Genomic DNA, 13,908 nt, shown 5'->3' on the forward strand with positions numbered 1-13,908 from the left:
AAAAAGTAAAAGCTATGGAAATTCTGACTGGGAAGCGATCACAAAGGGCTTGAACGTGATCAAAGAAAGAGGCAGGATGAGCCAATTACTGAAATATGATCATATTTAGTAGAGAAAATGGAGACATACATTTTAGAGAATGATATGAGAACTACAATAAAAAAGCAAAAATAAAAGTATGATTACAAAAGCTTTAATTACATCTTGGGAACATAGGCTCAGAAAGGTAAGTACATAGAGGGAAACCTGATATGTAGAAACTAAATTGCCAAGATTCCTGGAAAACATGTTAGGATGCACTGAAACATATGAGACTGAGACGGAACTGACTTGGCTTTCAAATTGTGAGCTAGAGAGTGAGATGATCTAAGGCTCTACAAAAGACAGACTTAATAACGAGGAGTAGAAATAGGAGACCAGTTAAGAGCCATGGACAGACAACAAAATGGTGATCTATGGTAATTACTGTGGAAATAAGTAGTTAGATTTGAGATATATTAAAAAGGAAGAGAAAACAGACTTGCTGAAATGAAAGAGAAGAATCAAAAATAAATCTCATTTTGGCCTTGGCAAGTGAATAAATGGTAGTGACTTTTACTAAAATGGAGGTTTGAGGTGGTGGTGGAAATCAAGAGTTTAATTCATAATGACCCACTGCACAACCGGCTTCAGATGGAAATAATAATGAAGAATTTTTCCTGATTTACTTAACGTTTCGTCTGTTTAGTTCTCACTTTTTCCAGCTAAACTGTAAGCTCCCTGAATATCATAATTCTTCAGACCCCCATAGCAACATGCAAAAAACCTTGTGTGAAAAAACGGGTAAATAAAATTTGATAAAGAGTTCTTAGGAAGTTACTCTGTACTAATCACTCAATTATTCTTCCAATTTCAAGATGACTTAGATGTGCTTCCCTTTAAAAAAAAAAGTTTGCTCAATGAACAAGTTAATTTTTAGTTATTGAAGAAATATATATATATTTAAAGAAGAATATAAGTTGTGAAGATAAATAGATAATGCCCCCCCAATTCAACAAAAATGACATGGATAAAAGAAAAGTAAAGAAATGGAATGATTTAAAAACAGAAGCCTAAATGGTGATTCAATTACACTCTGTATCTAATATGAAAGATGCTTTTAAAGTCAGTAAAAAGCTTTTATAAAGCTTATATTAAGAAAACTTCGGTTTAATCACATATATAATCATTAGAACAGGCCACTCAGGGAACTTTAATGTTTCCTTTACTACAAGTCTTCAGGATACAAATCAAATGGACAATTACCAACCTGAAGACAAGGGACTAAGCCAAATCATCTCTTGAAATTTCTTTCGCTTCTAGGATCCTAGGTTTCCTTCTCAAAGAGGAGCTGCTCATCAGCAGAAACCTCCATAGCCCAACGCCCAACGTAAAAACAAAAAACCTGTGTGCCTATTTTAATACTAAGTGGAAGTTGGAGTACTCTTCTGAAGGACCTACAAAAATAGTGCTTGATAGCTTTTGTTCCGCGCAAACCAGTGTCTAATGTATAAAACCGTAATTTTACAGCTCATCAGACAAAGAATTTAAAGTGACATTAATTATATTAAGGGAAAGGGTAGCCAGATATACTATGACAGTGACACCCCCCAAAAGTTAATTTCGGACGGACCCTGAATTTAACATTTGTTTTGTCCCCAGTTCTCACGTCTTTTAAGCAAAGTATACACTCGCATAAATCCCAACTGCTTCAGGTCAGATGCGCATGGCTAACGTTCACCGCTATTAATATCCACTACTGGAAGCTTCAACACTTGCACTTCACAAAGCACATGCACCAGTTAAAAAACCGAAAAGGAAAGAAAAAGTTAGGGGTCGAAGGATGGAAAAGAAAACCTGTCCGGTTTCATCCCCCTCCACTACCGAGTCTCAGATTACCTCCTGCCTCTCCGCTTCCTTGTTCTTCTGGCCTTGTTTCTTCGCGTACCACAAGCCGATTTCGCGGCCTTTCAGGTGCCCGGGATGTCGGCCTCGGCCGCCTCGACCACCCCCTCCTCCTCCGCCGCCGCCGCCACCTCCGGAGCCTCGATTCCCTCCGTGGCCCCCTCCATAGCTTCCTCCGTAACCCCCGCCGGAGCTGCGGGACCCGCCATCGCGGCCCCCGCCATCGCGGCCCCAGTTCTGATGGTAGTCATAGCTCATTGTCCCAGCAGGCCAAAACTCGTGAGAACCTGCAACCGCTGGAAATGGCGACCGGGCCCGGAAGCGGGTGCGCGTCCACTCCGTTTTGCTTCCGGCGCCCCGTTCAAGAGGGAGGGACGTTGAGCGTCACAAGCACACGTTTCCTGTGACGTCACGGGCCGTAGGCCCTGGAGCTCCCCGGGTTGGATCAGGGGAAATCTTTTGTGTGCCCTCAATTGTTTACGTTTGTACCTTTGGAGGCAGAGCCAGCAGGAGGCGCACAGGTTTTCTTTCCCGACGCCCAGCATGTGAGGAAACGGGTTTTGGGTTTTACTTTCTCTCGGTAAAATCCGGAGCTTGCTTCCCAGTAGGCCCTGTAAACGTCGATTGTCAAAGTAAAAGAACCTGTGGATCGAATGCTTTGTCTCCTAAAGTCCTTAAAAAAATGAAATGAATTCTTTTTTCTTTTTTATAAACTAGTGGTTATGTCATGAAAACAGCCTAGCATCTGTTTCAAATCTATAAGTATAAAAATGTCCCTGCCTCTTTTAAAGGGTTATCGTCGTTTACCACTTTTATCCAGAGGCATAAGATGAGCCTGCCTACCCAAATTCAGTGCAGAGCACTTAGGCAATTTAAATAAAACAGCAGCTGAAGATTCCTATGTTCATGTGAAACCGTCTATTGTTGATTAGCACAGGCTATTCTTGTATAATCAAGTGTCTGCTCCACATAGGCTGGCAAGTTTACCAGGGAATATCTAGTTCATTTACACATGTGACTGATTTAAAGGTGCTGGGAATACTCACTGAACAAGAGAAGATTGGCATCAGCTTTTATTTGCTTACAGTCTTGAGGAGAAGATAAAGGCTAAAGAAATGTGTGTTGTGAGTTAAGGAAGGAAAATGCCATATGAAGGGTTCCAGAATGCATCTCTGTGGCAGAAAAATTATTTTGAGCAGAGGCATTTGAGTTCCTGAAATCTCTTATCTGCCTAAAAACAGAGCCTCTTAAAAGAACTCAGAAGAACTCTTGCCATAAATCCCTTCCTTGGAAGAGGAACCAGGGAAGACTGACTTAGGCATTGGAGACTGCAAATCAGCACCACACCTAAAAAGACTTTATAACAAAACCAACATATTTTCCATCTACTCTCATAAGAGCTCATTTATCTTTCCCAAAAGTCACTTGTTTTCCCATAAATACCATTCTTCTCCTTCCCTTCCATAAAAGATGGTATATAAGCTCCAAGTTCTAACCACTGCCTCGAGTCACATTTTTCTGTGAACTCCCATAGATATGTGATTATATCTGTTTTATCTCTTGCTAATCTGTTTTTGTCAGTTTAGTCTGCAAGTCTCCAAGAACTAAACATGGGAGGGTAGAGGAAAAAGTACCCCTTCGCAAAAGCCATGAGATGTTACAGCAAAAAGAATTTAATTGTGGAGTCAGGTTCTTTCTAAGGAATGAGAGGGTAAGCAGTGACTGAGATAAGTAGACTTTAGCTAAACTGATGGGGAGGGAAGAGATTATTACAGGTAGAGAGAATGATGTGCTTGAAGAAAGATGATAAAATGTTGGGGAGTGGGAAAATTCCACACTGAAACTTAAAAGACTGGTGGTGAAGGCCAAAGGGATAGAAAAGAGCCTGACCATAAAAGATCTTACATGCCACAGAAAGAACAATAATACATTTTAAGTAGGGGAGTGATTACTTTGACTGCTTTGAGTAGAAAGGAATGGAGGAGGCAAGAGTGGACGTAGAGAGACTAGTTAACAGGCTGTGGTGTAGGGGAGACAAAATGAGATGACAGAGCAAGATAGAATATAGGAAGGACTGGAATTGAGTTGCTAGGGAAAATAATTGTCAAGATTTAATGATTCATTGGATGTAGAGAATTAGAGGAAAGGGTCAGATGGCTCCCAAGTTTAAGATTTGAAAGATGACCTAATAGAAAGGTACCATATCCTGAGATATGAGGAACATAGGATGAGGAAGATTTTGGCGGGGTGGGGGGAGGGTTGAGTTAATGGGTATAATTAACACTTGTAGAGTTTGAGGTGCCTGTAAAACATACAAATTGAGATGTCTAGAAAGCAGTTGGTTATATGAGTTAAAGACACAGAGAGAGCAGACTGATTATACATTTTGGGAGTTCTGGCAAATATTAATATTATAGGAATGAATAGTTCCAATAAATGTACCCATTGGGCACGCCTGATATGACAAGTATGTGAACTGTTCAGTAAGAAAGACTGGGTAGTCATACTGGAGATGGTAGGGACAAAATGAGAAGGAAATAGCGTGGATTGTTTGAATGTTTTAAAAGAAAAGACACCAGAGCTTGCTCTGTCTTCCCTCTGAAGAAAGGCCATGTGAGGACAGAGGCTGTCTACAAGCCAAGAAGAGAGCTCTTACCTGGAGCCAAATCAGTCAACACCTTGATCTTGGACTTGTGTCTCTGATGAAATGTTACTTTAATCAGTGAAGCCTTTCCTCACTAAAATATTTGAAAAAGCACTCCTTCTGTCATTATCCCTTTAGTCTAATTTTTCTTCTTTTCATTTTTATTATCTCTGGTGCCTATTTCCTGTCAAAATACTTAGCATTACCTGAGATGTATACATACACATATACATATACATATATATGTATATACATTACATATGTGTAGTGAAGAACTTAATCCTATCCAAAGAGAGGGCTGGCCTTTGCCCTTCTGAGGAGGTAATCTCTAAACCCTTGGAATGTTATGCCTGATAGGAGTGACTTTGTTTGTTTGGAGGCCTTGGACCAGCCAGGCAGTAACAATATGATTTAGGGTGGAGGCTTTGAGTTATTTGTTCCATATAAGCTTGACCTTCTGAGGAGCTGGATACTGAGATCACTCTTATGAGCAGTCAACCATGCTTACCTTACTCCTACCATGATGAAGCCCCATTAAAGATGGGACACCAAGATTTGTTCCTTGTTGGCAGTACTCCATGCGTTTTGTCACACATTGATGCTAGGGAAGTACTGCTGTTCCTGACTCCACGGGGAGAGGAAAACAGAAGCTCCACACTTAGGCCTTTTTTCTGGATTCTGCTGTATGTGCTTCTTCTCTTGGCTGATTTTGATCCATATCCTTTCCTTGTAATATACCATAACTGTGAGTATACAACTTTCAAGGAGTTCTGTGAGTTCTTCTAGTGAATTATTAACATTGATAGTGGCTTAGGGAACACCCTGAACTTGCACGTGGTGTCAGGAGTGAGGGGAGTCTCGTGTGGACTGTGTGCTAACAGTCCGTTCACAGTATATATGTTTGTTTTGGTTTTGTTTACAGTTATAATCCTGTGTACCTAGAGCTAGTTTTAGCATGAAATAGGCATTCATTAAATATTATGATGAGTACATGAATGAGAGTAGCTGAATAGTATAAGAAATTAAGAGAAAATCTATTTATGAAATCCAATACTACAGAACTATGTTGAGAAAAAGCTTCCAAGTAATGCATAACCAAGCCTTTTAAACTTATATTCCAGGTAATACTGTGATATTCGCTGTCTTCAAAATGGTTGCCTCTGTCAGTCATAATTCTTGGAAGTCTTTGGGATTATGTAATACATGTTTATATTTTGGGAAATCTTAGGGATTATGTGTTTTCAGTTTATAAAAGTCACCACCAGATGGTGATATTTTTATTAGGTAAATAGTTTTTGTTTTCAGATACATCAATTTGTAGAGAAAAGAGATAAACTATGAAATAGATCATTTATTAATAATAAGAACAATATAACAATGCAAAGGTAAGATATTTAAATATAGCACAAAATATCTATAAGGGTATGTCCTATACCAGAATGCATTTTTACAATTGTAATCACATTAAAGAGAAAGTAGACTTTATACCGGTGTAGCTGAACCATCCCCTCTCTTAACAGGGATTGGTAGAAGCTGTTCATGCTTAGGCATAGCCCCCTGTAGAGTTTTCTTGTAGATTCACTACTGTTGCCTTGAAGTTTGAACTGTTACAGGTTAGTAATGTGATGCCAAAGTCTGTGGCTTTGCGGTAAATAATCCTGGTATTGTATGAATACGTCTGAACTTTTAAGTGTATCCATTATACAGTTAATTCAACAACCAAGGACAGTTAAATGGGGATACAATATCCTAGATTTTTCGTTTGTTTGTTTTTCAATTCCCCCAGAATAGGCCCAAGTCCAGTGAAAATAAAATGGAACACAGGAGAGAAAATGGGTATTACTGTCTTCCAATCCAATTCTTGTATTCTTTAAATCTTGTTTTTCATCATCTCCTCTCCACTCAAAGTGCTGTGCAGTTATAAAGGATTTGTCTTTATTATTTTGTTCAGTTTTATTATGATTCTGTTTCTAATTTCCTTGCTGCCAGAAATTATACTTTAAGCAGCAAAATCACTTTTCTCTTTTATAAAATTATACATCTAAATTTAATATATCAAAACCTGTCTTTTACAAAGCATTATTAGAATATTCAATTCAACTTTGGCTTTTATAACAGACATTTAATGCTGTTGATTTATAACATCAGATTGATCTGGCCATTTGTCGTTATGTTAAATTAACCCTCAAGTTTGGAGATAAAAAGTATTATCTTAAGTTAAATGTATTTGTAATGAGAATACATTTGAATTTGAATTTATATGTTATGCATTATTTGAGGCTTTCTTTACAAACATGACTAGTGGCATTACATTTGCTTCCCAAGTTTAGATAATGATATATTGAGAAGTTTGGTGAAAGATAGGGAAAGTCCACTGAGGTAATTATTTTGAAAATAACTTCTTGGTAGCAAAATAATCATCTGAAGATAAAACAGTCTGAAAGCCCATGTCAAGTAATTTAGAATTCTGATTCAATATAATGAAATAGAAACCAGAATAAATCGTTTAAAAAATAATTCACTTAGTCTGTAAATAATAACTAAGATATGTGAGTTGAGAGTGTACAAAGTTTAAAACGTAAAATGTCAACTCAATAACCTTGGAAATAAACATTTAGGTAATACATTTAATATATGTTTACAGAAAGATCAGAATAAAGCAATTTGAGGAAAAATCACTTCCTAATTTTTTTTTTGAAATATACATCACTAATATTCCAACAAGGTGATATCTGCATTTTTGCAATGTAACATATTTTAAATTAATCTTGATATGTGTACCTCACAATCACTTAATAAAGTATATTGAATTGTTTCTTTGCTTGAGATACACATATCTTTGGGAAGGAAATGAAAAGGCACCTAAACTTAGAATAATATGTGAACTAAAATTTTCTGTGCTTCAAGAGTGGCGAAGAAGGTCTGCCATATCTGCCACTTTAGAAACAGATACTTTTGTTTGGACTTAGAGGATTTTCCCTCTGCTCTGCCCAGAAGTTTTTTAGTCTACTTGGGTGCACCTCACAGAACTTAATCTTACGGTTTTTTTCCCTAGTTTCTGTTCAAATAAACAAAAGAATTCTAGAAATGATAAGTATACATCTACAAACTTTTCCAATATGTTTAAGAGCTACTTCCAATTCTACTTCTAACATACAACATATCTGTTTGAAGAGCAGTCAACATACTGAAAAGGTGAAAGGAAAACTCTCATATTTAAGAGAGAAAGAAAAAAAATTCAGTAAACAATTTGTATTTTATAGAACTGAAGGGAACAACTATTTACAGACTAGGGACATGCATGTTTCAAAGTTGTAAGCTAATTTGCCGTTTTATACAGGAGTATATTTCCTAGACATCAGTGTAAAGCTAAAGCAGTAACTGTAATAATAAGCTTGGTTTGCTAGCCACATTTAGGAAGCCTCTTCAAATACAACTCAGAGTTTTGCTACATTTCTTCCATTCCCAAAATATTTTCCCACTTGCTGTAAAGGCCAACTTTATGTGTAGAAACACATGCATGAGAACAGTATATTCATTGAGCTTATACAATTTTCTGTTTACTCTGAGGTTGACAAACATAGGCGAAAACATTAGTAAACAAGACCAAGGTTTGATTTTGAAAAGGTTTTTAGAAATCAGATAAGAAACAGAATCTTATAATTGCCACAGTGTGTGCGATCTATAAGTAACACTTAAAAAGCACTCAAGTGTTTGCACTAGTTCCAGCTGTTTGCACTAAAAATAATTAACTATTAAGTCTGTAAAGCTTATGTAAACCAACAAATAAAAAAGGAAATCAGGGCTTCCCTGGTGGCACAGTGGTTGAGAGTCTGCCTGCTGATGTGGGGGACACGGGTTCGTGCCCCGGCCCGGGAAGATCCCACATGCCGCGGAGCGGCTGTGCCCGTGAGCCATGGCCGCTGAGCCTGCGCGTCCCGAGCCTGTGCTCCGCAATGGGAGAGGCCACAACAGTGAGAGGCCCACGTACCGCAAAGAAAAAAATAAATAAATAAGGAAATTAAGTAGCCTCAGAACAAAGGTGTTAGTTTAGTAGTTTGAAGTTGCAGAGCCATTCTTGCCTTTATAAGGCCAAATGATCACTAGTTATCCTTGCTTTCTTCTTCTCTTCTCCTATAAGCTTTATTTAACAACTGGATTTCCTCCTGGTAGCCATCCCTCTCTTGGCTCTGCCTTTTACTGTTCTGCCTGTGTGCTTCAACAGTGTCTGGAATGGAGATGTTGATATCACCATCAGGATTACTTGTGGGTAAAAAGAGAGAATATGAGGCTGTTTCCCCTAAATCACATGAAACAAATCTGTTTTCTTTCCGTGAGTAGCGCAGGGAAGGAGATCTGATCTGTGTGGAGGACTGGCTGATGTTGCTAATAATTGACACCGTGTCCAAGGCCTCTTCATTATCACAAATTTCAAGAACCTCCAAATGTATTTTCACACTGGTGTCCGCAAATGTGGAGGGAGAATCTTCTGAGTTTGGTTCATGGCCAACACTTTTGGATCGATAGACTTCTATTTTCTTAGAGGCTGGGGTAATTTTTTGTCCTTCTGTGCTCACCTCATAGGTAGAAAGAGATAGGGTTTTCCCGGTTGGGGCTTGGAGAGACACGGTCCCCTGGAATGCACACAGGGGAATGGCCAGGGCACCACCGGAACGCTGGGGACAAAAACAAAATGGTTATTATTGAAACCTGGTGTCTGAGATTGGACCATTTAGTAATTCATTTTATTCATCAAAATGGTAAAGTTTTTCTATTTCAAACCCAATTCCATAGAAACCTTTTACAGATATGGGATTGAAATTCTGTCATCAAAGCTCTGTAGCTTAGTTTCTCCTAGGTCAAATACTACATTTAATTGAGGGCAGTCAGAAACCTATCTTTGATGATAAAGGGACATATTTCCACAGTTTAAGGTAAAATTTGTGTACTGTGGCCAGCAGGAGATGGGCAGAATATGGGCATAAAATCGAATGCATATTTACACTCTGGAATTGTTTTTATATTTTTGTAACATGTTCAGTTACATTAAAAAGCTTTCATATAGGTTGAAAGAAATGCAGAATGTGTTATCAAAATGCACTTTTTTTCCCCTGTTTAGTATGCCAGAGAGAGTGACACCTGTGAAACTATGGTTCAAATTAAATACAAAGAATATTTCGACTGTAGGTTTGAGCACACAGAAGAGGAACCAAATGTCACCAGAACTGTGTGGTACAGTGTACTTACTTTTCCACAGAGAGATCACAGTCATTAAAGTAAACCCAGTAATAGAGAATGCCCTCACATCCCTGCAAAACTTTTATATTTAGAAGTATTAAAATTTTGTTTTTAAATTGTACTCACCACTGAGGACTGCTTAAGAAATGAAGACTAATTCTTATGATAGTCTGTACTTTATATTGTTGATTCATGCCTTCATACTTTCAGCTGACTCTTTTGGATTACATGTTAGTTTCAGAAGAAGACAGTAATATGCCAACCTTAGAGCAGTGGTACTAAAAGCTAGATCCCCAGACCAGCATTATCTGCATCACCTGGTAATGTATGAGAAATGCGATGTTTGAGTCCTACCCCAGGCCTACCGAATTAGAAACGCTAGGGGTGGGGTTCAGCAGCCTGTATTTTAACAAGCCTTCTAGGTGATTCTGTTGTGTGGTGAGATTCAAGATGCATTGCTGTAACTAAAGAAATGCTGAAGCCCAGAAAGAGAAGGTGAGGGGAGGGGTGGTTAACAGACACTTCTTATACGTGTGCCCACCATCTGTAAAGCCTGGAATTACTCACTGGATTGGCTTAAATGTGTCTTTCCACCAGGGGAATAGGCGTGAGGGCTCTTAATGTTTTGCCAATTTAGGATGATCACCCTTCCCAGTTTGCCTGTGACCGTCCCAGCACTGAAATTCCTGCATCCCAGGAAGCCTCTCAGTCCCAGGGAAACCAGGACGGTTGGTCACCCTATTTTCCATGGGCATTTTGTATCTGGACCTAAGAGTAGCTAGAGAAAGCCTAGGACCAGGGTCCCACATTAAAGAACAGTTTGTATTCTCATCTACTTAGGGGAATTTTTTTTTTTTTTTTGTGGTACGCGGGCCTCTCACTGTTGTGGCCTCTCCCGTTGCGGAGCACAGGCTCCGGACGCGCAGGCTCAGCGGCCATGGCTCACGGGCCCAGTCACTCCGCGGCATGTGGGATCCTCCCGGACCGGGGCACAAACACGCGTCCCCTGCATCGGCAGGCGGACTCCCAACCACTGCGCCACCAGGGAAGCCCGTAAGATCAATTTTTAAAAATACAGGTTTCCCTTGCTATCTGAAAGTAGACTGTTCTGGTGAAAATTTACATAAGCTGAAATGGCATAAAGTGAAGAAGCAATTACCCTAGGACACATCTTGCCAATAGATGCACAAAATTAATTGAGATAAAGCACAGATGCTCATAGACACAGTTCAAAGCTATGGCGGCTTGATGCCGAGATGCTGAGTGTATTTTCCAGAAAAGGAGCTGAGTGCTGCGATTCTCACAGCTCTGGGTGTGCGCTGCTTCTATAAAGGCTTGTTGCAAAACAAAAACTGAATGTTATTTTCACTTTTTGCCTTTCTTATTTAAAGCAAAAATCCTCTTTGGATTTCTTTCAGTTAGTGAAGACTGGTTCTAATGTAGGTCTTTCGTAAAAGCGAAGTGGAATAAAAGTGAATTTTCGAAAAGCAGGGGATACCTGTATTATTGTTTAAAATTTATCTATTTTTATTTTAACAGCCCTATATAATACCTGATGATAGTCACAAGTGCATCAGAAGGTCATATTGGAACATATTATTATTTATTTATTATTTTTTTTTTTGCGGTACACGGGCCTCTCACTGTTGTGGCCTCTCCCGTTGCAGAGCACAGGCTCCGGACATGCAAGCTCAGCGGCCATGGCTCATGGGCCCAGCCGCTCTGCGGCATGTGGGATCTTCCCGGACCGGGGCATGAACCCGCGTCCCCTGCATCGGCAGGCGGACTCTCAACCACTGCGCCACCAGGGAAGCCTGGAACATATTCTTTTTTGAAAATAAAATAGGATATTGAGGGACTGAATTGTATGTGAAAGTTTATTGCATGATAAAAAATGGTAGATTCAGAGAACATAAAACTACTCATTTCGTAGTCTCTGCTTTCTTTCCATTTAAAAGCCTATGAATTAGCATATGCTGTCAGGAATAGTGCCAATCCATTATTGCTGTATTCCTGAGTGTAGGTGGCTGGGAGCTTTTTTATTTGAAAATGAAAAGCGGTTTTCAAAACCTCAGAAATGCTTCAGGAGGAGAGATCATGCCATGGAAACACATTAGCACAAATAATCTGCTGTGATAATTGATTCAGACTAACTGACCTTGAGCATAATGAACTTTTTGTTTCTTCACTATAAGCCTCTAAGTGAAATCAGGGTGAAATTATAATATAAAAGAGTTGCTCCAAAATATCTCTCCTAACAGGTGAAGTTTCTGTTGATTATCTGAATCATTCAATTTATGAAAGATGTATTACAGCATGTAGGATCATAGGACTCACCAGAGACCATTTTATAAAGGGAGAACTGACAGCCAGAGAGGTGAAACTACCTGCCCAGGGTCACACAGGTAATAGTAGGAGGACTGGCACCAGGACTCAGGTGTCTTAACTTCCAGTTAAATGCTCTTCCCACTGCACTATGTTGTTAGTTTGAAAGAAATCTGCTTTAGCCAGGGATGGTGGATCATGGGTTTTCTGTCCAGGAAGCTAGAATTCTATCACTAACTCATGAATAATCCAAGTGACTGACGATTTTAATCTAAATTAAAATCATATAGATGATCTTTATGTGATTTAGGTGACTTTCAGGCATCAAAAAGTACAGACATTGAGACACCACAGCAGTGACAGGCCCGCGTACTGCAAAAAAAAAAAAAAAAAAGAAAAGGGTTTCTATACTTGACTGTAAAAGTCCATAAAACTTTATAAACAAACATTTTGTAAATAGAATCTATGCTACAGTAAAAGAATTAACACAATTATAAGAAAAAAAAAAACAAACGGAATTCCCTGGTGGTCAAGTGGTTAGGACTCGGTGCTTTCACTGCTGTGGGCCCAGGCTCAATCCCTGGTTGGGGAACTAAGATCCTGCAAGCCACTCGGTGCAGCCAAAAAACCAACCAACCAAACAAACAAAACAAAACAAAAACCCCAGCACAATTATTTACATGCAATACTGACATATTTGGCACTTACTGAAAATATATGTACAAAACACTTGGCTGAAAAAGAAATTTAAAATTAGAAAACTCAGAGCATTACTATAACGCACTTTGCAAATATCTCACAAGCACTTATGGCACAGCGGGTGAAGAGCACCAGGCTCCCTGGTAATATTTAGGTAACTTTAATGTGCTTCCACAAGATTGTTGTAAAACTACCTGAACGTTGTCAAGAATAAAGTCAAATGCCATATTCCAAACTGAAAAAAAGAAAAAAAGAAGATGGTTTCTAAATAGGGTCCTAAAAGATAACTTCAGTTGGCGGAAAAGTAGGAAAAATGTAATCCAGGATGAGGGAACAGTAAGAACAAAGGCAATTGGAATTTTGGGGAAATGACATAGTAGAGGGAAATGAGACTGACAACACAGTTTGGGCCCAGGGCCAAGAGCCCTGTCCACCAGGATAACAAGTTCTGATTGTATCCCATAGGCAAGCAGGAACCACCTATTTTTGTTTATCGAAAGGAAGGAAATTAAGATATATGGAAGGTCTACTATGTACAGGTGCTTCATCTTGGCACTTTACATGTGAAATCTAATTTAATATAATACTCCATAAGGAAGGTAAAATTATTTTCATTTTATACATAAATAAATTGAGGTGTGGAGAGGTTAATTAACTTGCTTAGGTTACATAGGAAGTTAAGTTTTGATTTGTGATATATACTCATCTCAGATTCCATGTGCTTTCTGCTATGCCTCTTCTGGTCTAACATGATAATTGGGTAGCCTGTGAAATACAGATTGGGAAAGATGAGTGTGGTGGTAGGGAGACCAATTAGGTAGTTTTAAAAATCATTGTGTACAAAAGAAAAGGGAATCTGAACTTCAGTACTGGTAGTAGAAACACATATGTGGGATGGACTATAGGGGAATTGCATAGGCAAAACTCTTGAGATTGCGGAGGGTCCTGGTGAAATACGGCTATGGAGTCACGTATACCTGTCTTTGAACTTGGTCGAGTCACTGTCTTTGTAATCCTTACCTCTCTAAGCCTCAGTTGTTTCATTTGCAAAATATGAAGAATAAATGAGTTAATGAATG

The 13,908-nt window shown here is 38.9% G+C and overlaps 2 protein-coding genes across 2 annotated transcripts in view; both read right to left on the bottom strand.

Moving 5' to 3' along the window:
- The window catches only part of DHX36 (DEAH-box helicase 36), a 50,221-nt gene extending 47,981 nt beyond the window's left edge, over window positions 1-2,240 (bottom strand). The window contains exon 1 of the mRNA XM_032629867.1: window positions 1,918-2,240. Within this exon, the coding sequence (XP_032485758.1) occupies window positions 1,918-2,181 (264 nt within the window). The 5' untranslated portion in view covers window positions 2,182-2,240. The remainder of the gene's footprint in view (window positions 1-1,917) is intronic.
- A 6,430-nt stretch (window positions 2,241-8,670) lies between these two features.
- The window catches only part of GPR149 (G protein-coupled receptor 149), a 69,081-nt gene continuing 63,843 nt past the window's right edge, over window positions 8,671-13,908 (bottom strand). The window contains exon 4 of the mRNA XM_032631224.1: window positions 8,671-9,243. Within this exon, the coding sequence (XP_032487115.1) occupies window positions 8,671-9,243 (573 nt within the window). The remainder of the gene's footprint in view (window positions 9,244-13,908) is intronic.

Source organism: Phocoena sinus, chromosome 4 (genome assembly GCF_008692025.1).
Source record: "Phocoena sinus isolate mPhoSin1 chromosome 4, mPhoSin1.pri, whole genome shotgun sequence".
In the NCBI taxonomy this organism is placed as follows: Eukaryota; Metazoa; Chordata; class Mammalia; order Artiodactyla; family Phocoenidae; genus Phocoena; species Phocoena sinus.